Source organism: Antennarius striatus, chromosome 16 (assembly GCF_040054535.1).
Source record: "Antennarius striatus isolate MH-2024 chromosome 16, ASM4005453v1, whole genome shotgun sequence".
Taxonomy (NCBI): domain Eukaryota; kingdom Metazoa; phylum Chordata; class Actinopteri; order Lophiiformes; family Antennariidae; genus Antennarius; species Antennarius striatus.
The window spans coordinates 9,413,783-9,434,520 of record NC_090791.1 but is presented as its reverse complement, the minus strand read 5'-3'; the positions used below and the strand labels follow the sequence as shown (position 1 = coordinate 9,434,520).

Sequence of the window (20,738 nt, the reverse complement as noted above, 5' to 3'; positions counted from 1 at the left end):
TTCACTTGACTGAACAGCAACATGACAAAAGTTTGCAAACCGAGAAAAAAAACAACACAGAGAAATTTAATTAAGCTTTAGCTGGAAGCAACTGATAGGTTTATGGAAATTAAAGTTTTATGTAAATCAGTTGTCTGCCTGGCCCTGTGCCAGATCACAAGAGGCTGCACCACTTTGAATTCAAATCAGCTACATCAGAAAACTCGGCCTGCCTCGATTTTTTTCTGCTTAACAAGGCTAAAAAAATCATTACATGAAAGCTAAACACTGCAAAGGATATTATACAGGAGATCTCACATTATTTTCTCACCCTTCACTTCTCACCTAATGCTGTAAAAATGTTTTTTTTAAAATTAATTACCCAGCTCAGGGATTATTTAACTACGTTACTGCCACAGCTCTGCTTCTGCAGTAAGTTTTTTTTTCTTCTCATAATTCTAAACACACGCACGCACGCACGCACACACACACACACACATGCAGACTTTAGTGTTACAGCAATATCAATAGTTTCTTTATTTATACAGTTCAGTAAAAAAAAGTGAAACCATAGATCCTGCTGCAGCTCCATGCTGTTTCGGTTACAGAGTACACTGACATCTGGTGGATATCAACTGTCTCACACAGATACTTTACAAAATCTAACATAAGTCTTAACCTAAAATTAGCTGCTTGTGAGGCATCGCCTTCAATTTTTGCTGATCCAGCAGATGCACCTCTGTAATGGCACTTATGGGCACACTATAAATACAAATCATTCTAATGTATAACATTTGCATTGTTAACCTGTGCACTGTTATTCTGGCAAAAAAAAAAGACACAAGTGAGTAATAATACTTTATACAGTATTATTACTAATCAATATACAGTAACAGAGATCAGTTAAAATATATTAAAATACAAACATGATAATTAAAAATATTTCCATAACAATAAAATCACCTTCACTTGTCAGATCAAATTCAAATGTAAGAGTAAGAAAGACGCCTTTTAGGGTCCAAGGCACAGATAAAGTAAGAGTTAAGTATTGACACCCACTAAGCAGATGCTACCTCGAGACGGTGGAGCTGGTGTGTGATTGGCCGGAGGATGTAGTGGCAGCACTGAGCTGAGAGAATCCACTATGACTAGACTCCAGGCTGGTCATGGATCCTCTACAAATAACAATGGCAGAAAAGAAGTGTGAATTCTGACATGAGTCTAGATATTAATCCACTTTAAAAAGAGACATGTTTGCAGTATAACAGATAGAAAAATGTACAATTCTGATAAAAAATTCTGTAAAACAAGTAGCAATAACTCAGAGAAAATTATCACAGCATTGGTTATTCAATAAACCCACACACTGTAGGTCCAGTATATTATAAAGAAAATATGACCTGAAAAGAGGAAAAAGAATCTGAGTAGAATAAATAGACTGACCTGAAGTCGTGAGAAGCCAGCACCTCTGTGTAGTACATAATCTTACACTTGTGGGAGGAGACCTGCAGCGAGGCCAGCACATCATCAACGCGGGGCAGGCTGGAGGTGGAGCAGGCCGGGTAGCTGTGGAAACGCCACTGGAGGATGTAAAAGCCTGGCCAGCGGGTTATGTGGGAACCCTGTTTGACGAGTGGAGAGCAGCAGGATCTATGTTACAGCAGAATGTCCAAGGAAAAACTAGGTTTAGTCTGCCACATTCTCTCTGACCTGTACACTCTCTCCCTCCCTGCAGGTGAGGGCCTTCTCCACCATGCTATAGTCCTTTCCAAGCAACCAGTTCCTGTCTATCAGCTGAGTATTAACGAGCCCAAGAGAAGTGATTCCATGGGCTCCCAGGGTGTCTTTCTTAGGAGGCTGTGGGGCCCTCTTGGAATGATAAATGCTGAAAATTACATCTCCTTTAGATACGTCAAAGTCCCAGGTGATGACAGAGGAGGCTTCCGTGATCTCCATCAGTATCTGCAGGAGGACATAGGAATAATGGAGATGAGGAAAGGCAGACAACAGGCCATTGATTATACAATGCACCTTCATTCCTTGCGGTAAATGCGTTCCAGGAACCACATGTGATTAACAAATTATTTAACAAACTATTTATCTTATTATTTACGGTAATCTAAACCTTTATGAACCCTCCTCATACTGATATTAGACCACCTTCTATCTGTATTACCTTTCCGCACACTCTCAATGACTGTTTAAATCATTTTTGTGTCTCACGCAAGTCAGAGACTCATGGAACACAGCGCGCTTCCGGATGCCGTCAGCCAATACAATGCGCGTAGGGTATCAAGTGACTGCCAACCAAAACTCCGCGTTGAGGTGAAGTCGCAAGCATCAATGCAGGGATGCGAGAGGGTGCACTGTATTCCTTTTACACTGCAAGCCTGATATTCACATTTCTTCCAGTGGGTGGCAGCGTAATCCACAGTTTAAAACTTAAATCTTTAACATTTACTTATTGTACAAAGAATATAGCCTTGCTTATGCATACATGGGGATGATTTAAAAGGGGAAGCTGTACCTCATATGGGGCACCTTTGAAAATACTGGCACTTTTATAGATAGAGTCAGTCAACAGGTGGTTCTCCTCACTCTCCAGCTCTTCTGCTGTCCTGTACAGAGATTTGGGGACCATACCTCCATCAGGTATGTCACACTAGAAAGGTAAGAAGATGAAAAACAGTTGTTTTAACATCCTATATGATGAAATGTTTGGTACACAGGATCTGACAATGACATTCCAAGGTTGGTATCCTAAACTAATCCTAACCATGCAGCCTCCTCCCAAGAAGTCAGGGATTAACTCTTTGTCAATGTAGTCCACTAGTCCTCCAGGGCCCTGGTAGTTATTTCCAGCATAAACAAGGAACTTCTTTCGGGTGTTTTCGTCAATCAAGGGGCTGACCTGAAAGAAAAAAAACAAACCTGGTGAGAATCAAAGGTAAACTGAAAACAACTTGCATGTGTGTGTTTGTGTGTGTGTATGTGTGTTCCCGCCTGTATGTATGTGTGTTTATATCGAGTGAAAAAAGAATTTACTTACTGGGGATTAACAAAATTCACAATTTAAAAAAAAATTACCATAATATAAGCAGAGTGTTTCTTATAATGTATTGTTTATTTGTTGATTGTTGTCATTTTCACATATCTAAGCAGAAAGTGCTGCAGATCAAACATGTTTTTGTATTTTTGTGTGTGATTTCATATACTGTTGTACTTGTTTTGATCATCTTGATTGCTTTGCTGAATGCTTCCACTCTCTTATGAACTACACCAAAGTATATTGCTGTGAGTATGATCTAATCTCTTCAACAAGTATCTGCATATTTCATGGCTCTAATTGTCATCCACCTCTCTGTTTATAATTTGCTAATACTCACAATATTGCAGCCAGTCATTAAAATTCTTCTGCCACATCAGTGTCTGTACTGTATGTGATACAATCTTCCACAATCAGATGATTGATCAATGTCACATTTACGTCAGATTTGTAAGATGTATTCTCACCAGGGTCCAGAGCACTGGGAACACTCTGGGCGCCCTCAGTATGAGGAGTCGATCCAGAGTCTCAGGATAGTTGGCCTCCACCACTTCGATGATTCTCAGGAGAGCCTTCACACCTGGCCTCCACAGGTGACGCATATTGAGACCCTCTAAATCCACCACGCAGGTCCAGCAGCTGGTGCATTGACACGACACATTGTATGGTTATGGGATTTCGCCAAACACAAATTCCCACTCATCTCTATTACTCTAAACCCATTTTTCCCCTCCCATGTAGGGCAGTGTGTCCCGTTTAGTTGAGTGACCTGTACTTGGGGGTCCACACTGACAGTACGAACTAGACTGAGGAAAGCACTGAAGCCCTCTACAAAAAGTGAAAAAGCGGTCTCTTTTTAATTTTAATCTATCTACTCTTATCTCACTTTTTACTTATTTTTCACTGACAGTAATAACCCCCTTCAGGGATTATTAAAGGATTCTGATTCTAATTATTGGTTTGCCAAAGTATAAATGCTAATTATCTTAACCATATTGGAATTTATCTACTGGTGACGTGACAAGTAGCATCCCACTTTGTAAAAAACCCCAAAACAAAACATGTCAGCCACTACCTCTTATAACTGTGTTATAGGTAAGTCAAAATGTGAAGGGGAAATGACTGGTATGGTTGGAAAGAGTAACTGTGATTAATTAGGCCAAAATATTCAAGTCTGCGAGCCAAACAGACACTGGTAGTGGTGTGAATTCAAGTACATAATCAACATTAAAGTACCATACCTAATGGGGCGACCGAAGACTTTCGTGTTTTCTTGACAACGCTGCAGTCCTTCCTCATTGATCAACAGGACCTGAGTTAGAGAAGAATCATTCATTCTGCCCTGAGATATTCCAAATGGGAATCGTTTGTTTATTACGAGTATGTTAATGTCACCTGTCTCAGAAGCACTTCTTCTCCCAAAGCTCTCACCAAGCCCTTTGTGTCCATTTGTCCAATGCGCAAGACATACAGAGGACGCCCATCTAAACTCACCACACACACACACACACACACATACATGAACAGATTCACAGATTGTGAGCATAATGAACACAGAGAGGACTGAATCATTTTACAAACCCTCTTTTTACATAAATTACATAAATTTGGCATTTACTGCTCCAAAAGACATTAATTTAGCATGTAAAGATTCAAATGTTACTTCGTCTGTTTTTCTTCTGACACTAACGTGATGAATCAGCTGCTTCTCTTTAAAGCAATGACTCATTTACATGGGAGCTGCGACAGATGGTGCTCAGACTTTACAGTCAATAATTAACAGGCTGTTACAACCCCTGTGGACTTAAATACAGAAGACTGAACTGTCGCCGCCTCTTTATGTTCACATTCACTGATGTATTTTTAACCTTCACTGTAAGAAACCACTCGAACAGTTAAGGTCGGATGTAAAGTGAGAATGCAATGAGCTCAAGGTGGATTAGATCGGTGCTGTCTACACATTACACAGTACCTCTGTCGTGGTGGTGCCAGCCTCCAGTGTGGTAGTCCTTAAGCAACTGGGGGCGTTCCCATGTGTCCAACAGAATATCTACCTGGTGTTGTTTCCTCCAGGTGAGTGACTGGCACAAGAACTCTCTGGCCTTATCGAGGTTGAAATCTCTGGCTCTAAGAAAACGCAGCACATGCTGATCCTTTGGAATCTGTGAAAAAACAAACATGGGTTGAACCTCCGAGGCAAACATCTGACTTAAAAATATTTGCAAATGTTTCATCTGTAAAGGAACTGGGTGTTTGTTGGCTGAAGTTTACATTGAATAAGAGCAGCAAAACTTGAAGATATTACTGAGGAAAAACTGAGGAGAAATCTATACTTGTGTGCTTAAATGTAAATATGCACTTTATGTAACTGCACAAACTCTTCTGCAGTGAAAGAAAACAGTGCCCATGTTTATGTGACCTTGCCCTTGTGGTTTTCTTGGAGCCACTGACGCAGGCGAATCAGACAGCTCTCTTGCAGAGGCGTTAAATCACCAAGGTAACGTCTAATGTAGTCAGCATCCAGCTTGTCTGCAGGCCGTAACATGTAAACATGCACATAATGAATATTTTAAGACAAACCATTCACTTCATAAACACAGTAAGAGCTGATCACGACAATGAGTTTTCAACGGCTGCAAAAATGATCAAATAAGTCATTTTGGTAAGCTTTCTTCTTTGTCATCCTTTTTATAATGTCAACATTTATACAGTTCTATAATATTTCTACAAAACAGGACAAAACAGGTATTAAAAATAATGAGAGATTATGTCCTTGGTTCATCAGTGGTTGCGCTTCTACAAATTATTGTCACTAGACAGCGATCACTGACCATCTGGAGAGCCGACCACCATCTCCGGGGGAGAGGCGGAGTCTTTGCTGGCCGACCCACTCCTAGCAGCCTTCCCTGGAATTGCTCTGGGAGCAGTGGGGGGCATCTGCTTCGGCCTGGAAGTGCCAGAGGTGACAGGTGGAGTCCAGCGAGGTATGTAAGTTACACCTTCGTCCTCCAGCTCTCTGAGGTAGTACTCAATAATTTCTTTGCCCTAAAACACAAGAAGGAGATAACACAGGTTAACATTAATGCAGATTCATATGAAGTAAAAAAGGGTCGTGCTCAACAGGATGCAACCCTAATGAATAATTCAGTTCAAAGTTGCAAAACCTTCTTGATGCTGCTAGCATACTGCTTCATTGCGATCTTCTCTGCTGTACTTTCGAAGCCAAAAAAAGACTTTATATCCAGACTTGCCGTCTGTTCAAAGCAGGTCCATTCCTCATTCTCTGGATGAACCTGTGGAAGTTTTTAGAAAAAAAAACAATACTAACAAGTTAGTTGGCCAGAACACAGGTCAGGCAGGTGTAAACTGAGGTGAGGGGTGAGCAGAGGTGGAGGTTGTGTTGTGGAAAATCAGGAAAACATTTTAGTGGGTTATTATAGATCACATCTGTCAACCTTTAACAACACCTGTTTCAGCACACTGAAAGAAGATGACTACGGCCTCTACTTTCTAACTAACGCAGCCGCCATGGCTCCCATTCTTTATGCATCAATTGCACACAGAATCTATGCATCACACACATCTCCATACATCATATTGAGATGTGTGTAATCTAAAGGTCAGGTGCATTGTTGATGCATAGCTCAATTTTTTGAAATACAAATAGCTTTTCACCTTATCAATGAAATATACTGGTTCATGTTCTCACATGGAAAAAAAAAATCAAAATACGAGTGGACGATATTGGGGTCACAGGGTTCACTTACCAGTGTGTGCACACGTACACATGCATGCATGCATGCACTCACACACGCACACAGAGTCTCAAAGCAACATGAGTGGGCATGGATGAATTACAGGGAATGAGAGATGACACTGGTTTAACTCATGTTACACTTAAACTTCTTCCCTGGAGTCTCTGTGCTCTATGTCCTCACGGGTTTTTCTCAGGTTCACCCCTCATCCACCCATCCGCTATGGACCTGCTCTTCTCATCCCACCAGTATCACCCCTAACCTAATCATCGGCTGGGGTCCGGCTTCCTTTTTTTTCCCTCTGCGCCACCATACTGATCCACCCCTCATCCACCCATCCACTGTGGACCATCTGCTGTGGACCATCTGCTGTGGACCTGCACCTCCCATCCACCAGGATCACCCCTCACCTAACCATCGGCTGGGGACCTGCTGCCTCGCTTCCTTCATGTCATCATACTGTTCCACCCCTCATCCGCCCATCCGCTGTGGACCTTCCTCTGTGGACCTGCACCTCCAAGCCCACCAGTAACACCCCCATCTATCCATGTGCTGTGGACCTTCTCCTCCAAGCCCACCAGTAACACCCCTCATCTATCCATCAGCTGGGGTCCTGCTTCCTTTCTTCCTCCGTGCCGCCATACAGTCATCCACGCAGCTGTAATTGTGCCTTGACTTTAGCAATGGGAAACATAACCTTAACCGCATTGACACTGACTCTATCTAGTCTATCTGCCACTCTCTCTCTGTCTCTCTTCCTCTTTCTCTGTCCTTATCTTCCCTTGATTTCTTTTCCACCCAACCGGTCAAGGCGGATGGCCACCCAAAAGAGTCTGGGTCCTGCCCGGAGGTTCTTCCTCATCGAGGGAGTTTTTCCCCGCCACTGTCGCTTATGCTTGCTCTGGAGGGTTCAGTTGGGTTTCTCTGTCTGTTAAAGTGCTTTGAAATGTCTGTTGCCATGATTAAGCGCTATATAAATAAAACTTGATTGATTGATAAACTTGATTGAAATGCACAATGACGACTTGTGCCTGAAAACAACACCTCTGCATTTTGTACCTTTCTATAGAACCCAAGACTGAACTGTCTATCTAGCATGATGGAGATGAGCAAACCCTCCTATATTAAATTGTACCATAGATTTAGATCACATGCTTTATATTACATTAATAATTCATGCACATGATAGAATACAAGACTTTAAAAATGATGCACACACAGCAGGAGGGATGTTGTTAATGACTGGCTTGCAGAAATGCTAACACAAATACAATAAAAGAAAAAGTAATAAAGCTTTTATAGATGCTGTATGCTGACACTCACCGTATAATTGCAGCACTCACGGACAATGACTCTGCTGGAAAAGGTCTCGTTGTGGACCTCAATGTGGAGCTTTCTGTCCCTGCGATTCAGAGTGTTCTTTTGGATAAAGTAGAGGTAGTCCACACCAGCAATCTGAAGGGGGAAAATTAAAGGGAGAAAAATGTAGAAAAATCTATAGTTCAAAGCAAATGATTTTCACAGTCATTCATTCTAATAGAACATTGATAGAACATTGATAGAACTGAATAGAAATACATTTCCACACATTCCTGACAAATATTCTTCATTTGTTATTCAAAAACTAGTGATCTGAGTACTTTCATTAAATCTGTGATTGTGTGTTCTAAACAGATGCGTGAAAAGTTACCCGTTTGAGGAGTCGTGGGGCATCCAAGTCAATCATGCAGCGCCTCTCAGTAACCAGCGTGGATCCATCAGTGCTTTGGTTCTCGCTGATGACCTCACTGTCTACAAACACTGGAATCAGGGGGCACTTAGGAAACCTCCTCATGTAGGCCTGAGAGAGGGAAACAATAACGCCTCAAAAATTGTTGAAATTTGTTAAAATTAGAAAAAGAATTTCTGTTTTTTTTTGGTTTTTGATATTAGTTTTATTCCCTTGTTGTCATCTAAAAATTAAACTGGCCTGCCTGACTGTTCATTCAGTTCTGCTCGGAAGAAGCTCAAGAAAACCAATAGTACAACATCTGATTTAGAGCAGCTACTTAATTTTTCAGATCAGGTGTATTAACCTCCAACAGTTTCCATCAATTCACATTAAAGTGGGATGTTTCTTGTGCTGCCTGTAGCTTGGAGCTTCATGTTAGCTTTTACAAGCAGGGATTACTTTGTGTTTTATGGCCCTCTGTATGCCCATCTGTCCAGGCCAGTTTCTCCGAGGCTCAACTGTCGATATTGATGGAGTCAATGGGAACCTCTAAAGCAGCTCTCAGTCTGAGAAATGAGTAGCATTGTGTGTTTTTAATTACATACTACTGACAATTGACTCCTTGTTTATTGTTTAAGCCTAGGACAAAACTATTCCTAATCTTGTTAGATACCCTGTGCTTTAGACACAAAAAATCACCTCCTGAGCTGGTCCACGGATGGAGAAACTCAAAGGATGTGCTCACAATAAAACAAAATACCCAATTAAACAGACAACAGTATGTAAAATACTGCAAATGTTACCAATAAAAGAACATTCAGGTTTACACACTTTCAGTACAACACGTACATGCACACACACATATATACACAGCATTCAGTGATTAGGCACAACTTATGGGTAGTAACTGTTAACTGAGCAAGCAAAGCAGCTCCGACTGGAGATATTTTCGATGCATACTGTGCAATAAAAACCCTGCATCTCTCTCACTGAAGAACTGAAATCTGTCTGGCCTAATCCTCTCAGAGCTATACGAGGAGAAACATAATGCAAGTGTAAAAGATAAGAGCAGAGCAGGATGTGTTTGACTGGAGCTGTCGATGGCCCTAAGAGATTTTGTAAAACTTGACAAAACAGGATGTTCATCCATCGTAATTCATATTAGTATGAGTCAGTAACACAAAATGACTGTGCAGTTCATGTTTTTCCATCTCATGAACTAACACTAGTGAAAATGCAATTATTCAGGTGTCAATCATGCACAGGTAGCTTGGACAAATGTCTAGTACATAAAAACTAGTCATGAAATGGACAACAATGATGCCACTGGTGGTTTAATATCCAGTAACATCCAGGCTGCTGATGCGGACAGTTATCTGGAGTAATAAACTGCAGTACTTTAGCAGCACAATCAGCCGGGGGACTAATGAGGAAGCCCAGAGATAAATGGGAGCAGATGAGGTAGGAGACTATTGGCTCGATTTTCTCCTTTATACTGCCAAGGCCTGGTTATTTTCATAAGGACTGTGATTTAGTTTTCACAAAAGACAAATTTCTGAAAGCTTTTTCAATGCAGTGATGAGTTTTTACTTTTTTTTTTTGAAAGGGATGTTTCATGGGAAAAGAGCTTTGTGAAGGTGCTGACTCAGACCGCTAGGTGAAGGATTTATAGTCCACAGTGCAAAGGGTCAATGCAGCATTACAGGCTTTGCAGTCTATGAGGACATTGCATAAGTCTTTAGCTTAATATGTAACTACAGGGAACAAGAAATGGTGAACATGAGTGAAGACAGGCAGAAATGCACACTTATTTCACTTTTGTCCTACTTTCCTTGTTCTTACATGAGCTGAAAGCTTCAGACAGACGTTGCAGATGAAGAGAGTGGCATATCAGTATAATAAGATGATTTCAACTCAAGGGAATACAGTCTTATGGAGAATAAATGTTTGGAAACAGATCTCTGCTGCTATTTTCGTGGATTTCTGTGGGTGAAATCCGCTGTACTGAAATCTAAATGTTGTGACAGTTACATTGATGAAGTTAGAAACGCAGTCAGGCCAGGAATTCAAGGTGTTAATGTTTTAAATGATGGAATCCGTTTCAATTAAAGACTTTATCTGCACATCATATTAAAGGGTAATTAAAAAAATATATAAGAAATGCGTATAATTTAAAAAAAAATCTTATTTAAATCAATAATCTGCATAAATAGTCAACATCCAGGCAGTAAAACAAAGAGTAAACGTGGTAATGAAGTGTTCTGCTGGTGGTGAATAAATTGAATTTGAGGAGCATCTCTGTCACAGACTGTTCCCCTTCAGATAAGTCTGTTTACATGAGCCTCAGGAGAGACATGCATCAACAGAAGTCTAATTTTATTTTATGTATTATTTTATATTAGCTTTTCAATTAGAGCAGAAGCTGAATGTGTTAAAGGAGCACAGAAGTAAAAGCCACACTGGATAGAATAACGCCTGAACAACCTCGGTAGTTCAGTTGCGTAGGGCCTCTGCATTTGAATTATCATTTATCTTTTTAATGGCATTGGATGAACTCTACTCACCGCCATTATTAACTCGAATGGATGCTTGTAGACCCGAACGGGGGACTGGTACTCCTGCACCATGGCTGACACTCAGATACCCTGTTAGGTAACGGAACAACAGGGCAACAACATACACGTTAGACTACAAAGCAGCAGTTAATTACTTTCTTGACTGTTATGAGACTTTAACAGTAAATAGTCGATATATTGGAGTACAAACACTATCGATGGTTTTAAAGTCACTTTTAGAGTCAATCCACACACTAGCGTGTCAAAAGAAGATTGTTTCTACCTCGTTACATAAAACCAAGTACCGACGTTTGTTAAATTCACGTAGTATTCGTTTACTAACGGCCTGGATTTCAACTAAAGACGGAACTAGACTTACAACAGTTTAGAGTCCCGATCATTAAAGTTAAGATGCTTCACTGTCAGACTCTCTGAGGATCATCCGTACTGTCAGCTGACAGGAGAAAATCGTTGCATCACCATTTTAAAAACAACATAAAAGCCAGAGCCGACCAGAAGTCTCCAAAGCGGACAATTAGCTCCGCCCCGGCCTGACAACCCGGAAGTCAGTGGAACACTTGAGCCTCCTCCGCAGAGTGCAGCTGGAGGCGTCATATAATCCCTCATTTTTGTCCACAAGATGGCTCTGAAACGTGTCCGATTCACATGAAATTTGCACATGATGTTATTACGCCGAAAATGAGTAATTTTACAATTCAAAATTTATTTATTTTTCTATAATGTCAACATTCTTAACCCTATTTCATTATGCCTTTTCATCATAATGAAAACTTATGATAGACCTTTCAAAATGAAACACTGGCAGAACGACCCACAATGTCCCACTTCGAGACTATGAGTCACATCTGGTGCTGGCAGAATAATGTTGGAGTTGGATCTGGAGTGGTAATATTCAGTTAGAGGCTAAATTAATTAACTCCCAGTTTAATGTTAGGTTTATCGGCAGTCTACTTGTCATCAGAGTACAATGATAAAATAACACATGGACATTTTAAATAGCATTTTAAATAGTTCACCAGACATTTGAATAAGATGTTGGTGTTTTGGATACACATCATATAGTTTTTTTACAATGTATTAGAGATGCTTGTTATAAGGGGAGGTGCATAATTTGAAACGGCAGCGGTCAGTAAAATCAATATTTTATATTATGTATTGGAATAAAATTTTCAGGTATTTAGCACTAAGGTATTTCAACTGTTTTTGCTTCATTTGGTCATTGGTAACACACGATAAAAAGCTTGATTTTAGAATAAACATAATTTACTGAAAGGGTTGAATAATATAATATAATATAATATAATATAATATAATATAATATAATATAATATAATATAATATAATAATAATAAAAGTGATAGAGAGAGTTGGAGAAGTGATGCTGCTGGCAAGTTGAATCTGAAATTATATAGAATCAGAGTCATTTAAATGGATTTCACGTATCTTGGAAAGCTAAGAATTTCTACAGTATATCAGTTATCTCAATGAAAGACAGTCTCAGGACTGTTATGGCAAAGTTCTTACTGATGATGATAAGTGCTTTTTTTTTTCAAAACAGTGTGCAAGCAAATGTATCTAAAACTGTGATCCATCAAAATTGTCTGTCCAGAAGACTTTGTTTTTACACCAAAGTGAATTAAAATCATTCACAATGGAATTTAATTGGTGTAATTGATTATTATTCAAAATGATATTCATTTAATTTGCGGTAAATTACAACAACAAATATTCTGAAAAAGAAACGTTCTGTCCTCAAAAGAAAAAAATTGAATTCTTTGACCTTGGAGAGGCTAATTTTGTTGGTGTTCCACTCCATTAAAAAGTTTTGGTAAAAGGCAAAAGATTTATTCCATTGGAAGTTTTTTTTTTGTTTGTTTGGTTTTTTTTGCAGCAGCAGTCTTTAGCAGCTTAAATGAAAAATAAAAAATCCAAATTCCAAAACCACATAAAATGACTTAATTCAGGGCTTTCAAAGTTTTTTGCGATTTTATTCAGATGACATTCCAAAACTGAATGGCTTGTTTTTTGGCCTTTCTTCCAGCAACTCATCAAGCCTTTAATTTTAGTTCACTCAAATTTGAAAGATACTTTCCTCAAAATTCATCTGTAAGCAAACACACAATAATTTCCTTGACAGAGGTAAATATATTCCACAGTAACTCCTATAACATGAATAAACAATTCTAAACAATTCTGTATAATTTGAAATGAGATTAATTTTATTAATCCCCCTGTCGGGGAAATTATTTGTCCCTTAGGTGTTAGTTACTTAGTTGTTAGTTACTTAATTAGTTAGTTAATATCATGTCTTAAATTTGCTATATGTTAAAGGTGAGTGGATTTACTATAAATTTTCCAGTGTTATTATAGCATCGGCGAAATGTTATTTTATATCCACAGGAGTCGGAAGAATTTTTCAAAATAAAATAAGTAAGTAAGAGGAAAATATTTCAGAAAAAGGAAGAAACAGAATGACTTTTTCCATATCTGTGTCAGAGACCTGTCACGTCATCATACATCCAAAGAATCAAGGCTTGAGAGTCAAGATAAAATGAAAATAAAAATTGATTTTGACATTGGCGACATTTTGGGGACCTGGGGATGCTTTAATAAAAATTGTACTAAATTTAGAGCAAATGAGTTTTTGTTCGATTTATTGAAGCCAAATTAACTGCTGTATACTGTCTACATCACTGCTTATTTGTTACAAATGCCCATTTTATTGCAATCTAGTCTGGCTGTAGCATGCCTTCTTAACCCTATGTCATATAAATGTTTATAACGGTTTAGTTTTTTAAGGATTTGTCCTTCAATTTAAGCATTACACAGCTAAAGCGAATACTGATTCACAGCATCACCAGCTTTAGTATGCTATCCAGGAACGATATTTATACAGGTGTTCTCTGACTTTTACTGGCTCTCTATAGATGTTCCAGGGAGACTGCAGAAGCATCATCTGGAGGTAAGGGGGGTATTCAAAGCTGCTGGATCTGGCAGGCCACAAAAGAGTCCAGCAGGAGACATTTTGAGATATGGAAGTTCAGATGAGCTCTTTATCTCAGTTCACACTAATTTGTCCTCAATCTTTTTCAAAAATGTGACGTGTTTCTGGTTTTCCTCTGAAAATATGAGTGATGTGAGATTTTTAGGATGGAGTGTTAGCGCGGATAAATACATGTTGCATGTTAAAATCAACACTGCATGCTGTCTTCTTCATCTGGGGTTCCGAAAAAATATTATATTGACATTGGTGAATTTATTAGACTAGAAACAAAAAAACCTGAAAATTATGAAAATAAAAATACTTTCCTGCCTCATACATCATGACAATTTGCCTATGTCCTTTTCCCAACAACACAACTTCACCATTTGAGTCTGCGCATGATCTTTTAAAACAACATACTACCAATTCCATTTACTTGTGATACATTTTGAGACAAAAGGTTAACCAGTATCTAAATCGCCAGTGTGCAAAAGTATTCAACCCCTGAGTTTAATAGATTTCCAACCTTGAGCAGCAACAATTATAACGACACTTTTCTAATAAGTCTGACAGTCTGACATCAATTTGGTTGAATTTTATTCCACCCCTCTTTGCAGAAGCACTTTAGTGCAACCACCGTATAGACTGCAAGTATGAAATGGTCTTTTCTATTCAGGTCCTATCATAAGATCTCAGTGGAGTTCTTTCTGGATTTTGACTTGGCAAGCCCAAGTCTATCTAACTTGATTCCCTTTGAGCCAACCATGGGGTGAAGTACTCTTATGGCTGGGATCATTCTTTACTGCATTACCCAGCTATGCTTAAGCTTAAAATCGCAGGCTGTTAACCCGACATTCTCTTTCTGAATAATTTGAGAGAGCAGAATATTTCCTTCAATTATTTATGGTTATTTCATCCTGGAAGCAGCAAAGCATCCACACAATACTACACTGTCATGTTTTTACCTTCAATGTTCTGTTAGTAGAACCCTCTTTTTGTTTTGTATTCTAGTGAAACAAGACCCTTGACTTCCAAACAGTTTGACTTTTCATTAGTCTATGAAATATTCAGACAAAATCTCTGAGGATCATCCAGGTCTGTTGCAGCAAAATTCCGAGGACGCTTTACATTTTTCTGACTTCACAGATGCTTTTGTGCCTGAGCATTCAGACTGCAGTGACTTCTGACTTCATCAGTCAATAACTATAAGTTCTCAGCAAAGGATTTTAATCAGTAGTTTTTATGAGAGTTTTTTTGTACAGTTTGACTGGGTCGATGTCCTTGTAACAACGGAAATTCTTTTTTAATTTTAGATTACTTTTTAGGTGTGCTGGTAGTGAATTATGAGAATTGCTGTATGACTAATAAAGCATTAGATAACTGGTGAGTCAAGATGTTGACTGAGAGAAATTCTAAAAATTTCTTCCTTTCCCTGAGCAGATGAGCTGTTGTATTCACATAGGATATAACAGTTGAGGTGCCACTTCTACTTGATACAGTAATTATGATCAAGGGCTTTAGAAAGCATCCTTGACTCTACTATGACAACAGTGAGTGCTTTGAAATTCATATCCTGCCATATCCCTTTTGCCGAGTAGACAGAATATTACAAACATAGTGACTCATCTATTCTTTCTGATGAATTTAATCAAGCTTTATCAGTTAGTGGCAATAGAAGTCAAGTAAAAGCAGATGTGAACACTGAAGTTTGTCATCTCCTTTAACTTGATTTTTTTGCTCCTCTGTCCTTTTCACCGTGCTCTTGACCTTGCTCCCAAATTAAATCTGATAATGATTATGGCATAGCAGTTTTATTTCTCTCTTGAATTTAAGAGTGGCCCTACGCACAGCAGTTAATGTTGAGATGAAATCTAGCAGACAATCTCATGAAGAATATGCAGTCACTCATTTATTCATTCATCAGAAATTCAAACCTCATTTCATCAGTTTGGTCATAAAGAATGATGTGCAAGGAAAATTGAAGCAATGACTCATCATTAATAGGAATGTACCTCCAGATGTCATATAATCTATTTTCTTCCTCAAATGATCAGGAAGAAGATAGATTTATTGCATGTGCAAGAGAGAAGGTGAAAAGACAGTAAGTCCAGAAGCTTGGAAGCAGGATTCAAATTAATTTACTGTGGTGTTGATGGCAAGAGAAGTAGAATAGGGGTCATTTGAAAAGAAGAGTTAATTAAGAGTCTCATGGAGATGAAAGAGTGTCAGATTGTGTGACAAAGATGAAAGCCTAAGAAGAAGCTGAAGAAGAGGTATCTCCAGATGTCATACAGATAATCCTACAGATATTCTTAATGTTAACCAAAACCTTTTTTTCCCCTGGAATTAATCCAAAACCAGGTTAGTACAGTGAAGTGAAAACTTTAGAGAATATCTATAAGGAAGGAAAACTTAATAGGCAGGTTTATAAATTATTGTGAAGCAGATCTACATTAATTGGATTAACCTGAATTTTGTCACCCTATAAACTTAATAATGACAGGGAACTGACATTGCAAATAAAACCGAATGCAAGAATATTGATCTAAAAGTGAGGGATCAGTGGTTGAACTTCTTAAAGTAATAAATAACCAACAACTCGATAATGAAGAACATGTTCTAAATTTATATCGATTTTCCTTTTGGTGTGGAGTTTGCATTTTCCTCACATCCCCACTGTCAACTAGGATTGGCTCCAGCCCCAACCCCCCAATCATGCACAAGATAAATGTTATAGAAAATGAATTAAAATAGTCAATATACTTAAAAAATAAAATTAAAAGTAAAACTAATTTTCATTCGTGGTGCAAATTTTTTATGGAACGTCAGTCATCAGTCATGAAGGTTAAACCACAATTCTATCAGCCAGTGGACAAAAATGCATGATGTCTGAAATGAAATAAGTCTCATAGCAACTGCAGGCATGATTATGCTACGTTTCAATAAGATAACATTGAAAGTTCTGCTTGTTTGATTAGCTTAATTATTTAGTTATGTTCTCATTTGTCATATAGAGTATGGTGTTATTATTTGTGTATAATGTTTACTCATAAGCAAATCAACACAATATAATCACTGCATGTAAATATCTGTGAAGGGAGAATGAGCACAAGATGACACCAGACAAACACCATCAATATATTGTCTGTGAAGGTTCTCAGTCATCCAGGTTCCATCAACCTGGTTTGTTTCACCTCTTCTCACTGGGGAGGCTGTTGTTTATGAACCGTCCACTTGAGGTCCTCAGTCTGTTACATAAACTAGAAAAAAATAAAATAAAATAAACAGGACACTGAATGTAGTATCTTAATAATGTGGAAAATATTGTTCACAGTGATAGAGGTTGAATTATGTGAACAAGTGAATTTAATGGTTGACATTATTCCATTTCAAGGGTAAAAACACATCATTCCAGGTTACTCTTTGTAGCACTTTTCAGTGCTGGTGGGCTTTCCTTCTGCAGGTAGGAATGAGTGCTGGGATCATGTTGATACAGAAAGATTGAAACATCAACTCCAGGGTTTCCTTTAAGGACACATCCTGCAGCTTCTCACACAGATTCAGAGCACCTCAAGAATTCCCCTGAGGTGCCATGGAATCTGAGATAACATGGTTTTATTCAGGATCCCAGCTGGAGTAAAGATGTAATAGACTGAAGGTGAAAACAAACCACTTAAAATAGTTCTTGTTTCCTCTGTGTTCAAATGCCATGACTTGTAAATATAAAGTACCTGAACCTCTATTAGAAGCAGGTAGAGAAAATATTTTTCCATTTAATTGAACTGCTGCAACATAAATGCCATGGTTGAGATCCACTTGTGTTCTTTTTTTTTTTTAACCAGTAAAATTATTTTTTACTCTCGTCTCTTCCACCCACACATTGAAGTCCAATATACAGTATGAGCACCATGCTTTATGCTCAGTACACTCATGAGCCAAATCTTAAAGCCTGCTGGTTCTGAAAATGGAGCAAGTGCGGAAAAACAAACAAGTACAAGATGATTTTAGATTTTTATTTGGCTGGTAAAAATAGATTACTGTTTTGTCCTCATTAAGACTGGGTTTGCTGTATGCCAGTCCTAGATAAATGCACTGATATTCTGGTTAGGAAGAAATGTTACAGTTTTTTAAAGCACGATGCCAAGTTCCAACAGCAAGTTCTTATCATCTTCATCAAGACAAGACAATGGTCTATGTGCAGAAAGAAGGGTTCTTTTATACATTATAATTTTTACTGGCATCATCAACCATTTTGCAAGACATAGTCCAAACGTCCAGCCTGCCATACATCAGCATACTGCGAAGGTGCACAATCAAAGGAAAACGAAAAAAAAACTCCGTATAAAACCCTGCATCAAAGCGTGCTGACTTCTAACGCACTGCTGAGGGTCACATTTGAAACAGAAGAGAAATGAGGTACAATTTCTGAAATGCCATGCTTCTCATCTAGAAAGAAAAAGAAATTCTTGTAGCACACACTTGCTCAAAGAAACATCAAGCAGAGCAGGGAAACTTTAAATTACCCTTCTCAAATCGCTGTAAGACGGGAAATTACGTTATAGACTGGGAGTGGGGTAAAATAATTGCATCTATGAGCAATGGATTCCAGCAGTGGATTAAAAAAAGGATATGGAGGATAGGCAAGAGACCCAGCGGAGAGTGAGACTAGATCAAGGAGGCACCCAGTTACTGCATGCCCCACACATACAACACTGCCTTGATCAAACAGCATAGCCCCACTTTATTCAGCAGTGTATGCATTTTAGCCCAGGGGGCTAAACATGCTTAACGCTTCAACACCTCTGCATTTTTGTTAACAGGCATGAAAAATCATAGCTGGCCAAAACTGGAGAGTTTTAAAAATCATCCTGTTTTTTACCCACCTAAAGGTACATGGCTATAGTAGGTACGTGGCTTGGAAAGCATCAGCCAGCTTCGATCGTATGCAATAGATGAATTGCAGATAGCTGGGGTTGCCCTAAAAATATCTATATATCTGTCAGCTGCAGGCAGTTCTTATTCAGGTGTAATGATAAGCTCAGAAATGTTAATTAGAAGATCGATAATATGTCAGTCTTCTGATATCGAGAATGATTGCAATCCCGAGGACTCAGAGGCATGAAACGACAAATGACTCTGGCTACAAATCTGCTCACAATCAGTCATCATGATTTATGCTTCCTGTACCCTTTCATATTCAAATGAGGTAGAAGTTGGTGCGCACAGAGCGTATAGTAGCTGTGGGAAAAAGAAGCCATTCATTTGACCGAAAGAAAGTAAAGAGAATGTCAGCGTCTCATACTGTCTTTAGAACACAGCTACAGCAACGAGCGAGTTAGCTGGTGTTAACACAAAGACGGGAAACAGGGGCAAAGAGCTAACAAAAGACCTGAAAACCCAATGCACATTTAAATCTCACCAATGAAGCATATGTTATATATATGATATCTTATTAACATGTGCAAAGACCAAAGTGAAAATAGGATTTTGTATGTTGTGATTTCACAAGAACTTATCAAATGAGATGTTAATTGTGATGTAGTAACTGCCTGCAGTGTCCTTCTTGGTCTAGTAGTCTCATGGTCATAATCTAAACTAATCTCTCCAAACTGGGCTACTAATTGAAGCTGGATCTAAGTAATAAAGAACGACCAGCGCTGGAACTCAAAGATCGGATTCAATCATCAGGTCAGAAAATATCCTGCTCTTTTCAAACCAAGCTGTAGATGTGACTCTAATGTCAGTACCTCATGCACGTCACTGGTCATGTTTTAGACAAGACTGTTGGTTGATAGTCTTGTCCCCAGCTTAGAGCCTGGGGGGACCCTAAAAATCTTCCATTTTAATGGTACCATTCCTTGCTTTATTGACAGAAGCAAGAGTAGCATCTAGGAGTCCAATGAAACCATGACTCGGATGAGTGAGGGCATGACTCGGATGAACAAAGCCATGGTTTCAATGAGGGAAGACGCCAATAAAAAGCTGGAGGGACTGGGAGAGAAAGAAAGGTGAATGGGTGCTGGGACCAGGAATCTGGCTACTGACAACAGTGACTAGAGAGAACAGACACAGACTCTGGTCAATGCAATTGATTCAATTGGTATCAACACCATAAATTTGTCTGGTAACAAATAGCAATGTACTACTACAGGTCACTAAACAAGAACTTCCGTTCACTCAAGGAAGTGATGAAGACGCGTGCAGAATACTGAATAAACGATTTCAAACAACAATGTGCCACAATAAATTGTTTTTTAAATTTTATGTTTTTTGTTGACAAAATATTGTAATGAGGAGAGATGTTTTGTTGATTCTGGGAATGGGAACTACACAAGCCAAATGGCTTCTACCCTTTTTTCGGATGTTGTTGATGTTATAATTGAGATGAAGGTGTGAAGTCTGTTGTAATGACATGCCTGAAAAAAATAAACAAAATGTTTTAAAAATGTTCATTCAGTGTAGGATCCACCATTATTTTGTTTTTGTCTATCAACATATTTGTATTTAGATTAACATAAAGACAGATTCAATCTGGCCCTGAGGACTCACCAAGGCTGTGGATTTGAAATGCTGCAGCATATAAAGTGGGACATGGCCTTGTTCCCTCGGGGTGGTTAGCAGCTTCTAGATTATTCACATTCACTGTGTTGTAGAAGGAAGACTATACTGGTTAACCTGTTTATCTCAA

At 38.7% G+C, this 20,738-nt stretch overlaps 1 protein-coding gene across 1 annotated transcript; it reads right to left on the bottom strand.

Moving 5' to 3' along the window:
- Positions 1–492: 492 nt before the first annotated feature.
- LOC137610255 (SEC14-like protein 1) lies at positions 493–11,584 on the bottom strand. Its single transcript, XM_068337775.1, has 16 exons — positions 11,426–11,584; positions 11,056–11,136; positions 8,471–8,620; positions 8,104–8,235; positions 6,190–6,318; positions 5,857–6,070; positions 5,445–5,554; positions 4,998–5,187; positions 4,421–4,509; positions 4,267–4,337; positions 3,493–3,664; positions 2,756–2,890; positions 2,507–2,641; positions 1,690–1,941; positions 1,423–1,601; positions 493–1,154 (listed from the first exon to the last, which is right to left on the bottom strand). The coding sequence occupies exons 2-16, from the start codon at positions 11,116–11,118 to the stop codon at positions 1,049–1,051; spliced, it is 2,127 nt and encodes a 708-aa protein (XP_068193876.1). The 5' UTR covers positions 11,119–11,136; positions 11,426–11,584; the 3' UTR covers positions 493–1,048.
- Positions 11,585–20,738: the final 9,154 nt, after the last annotated feature.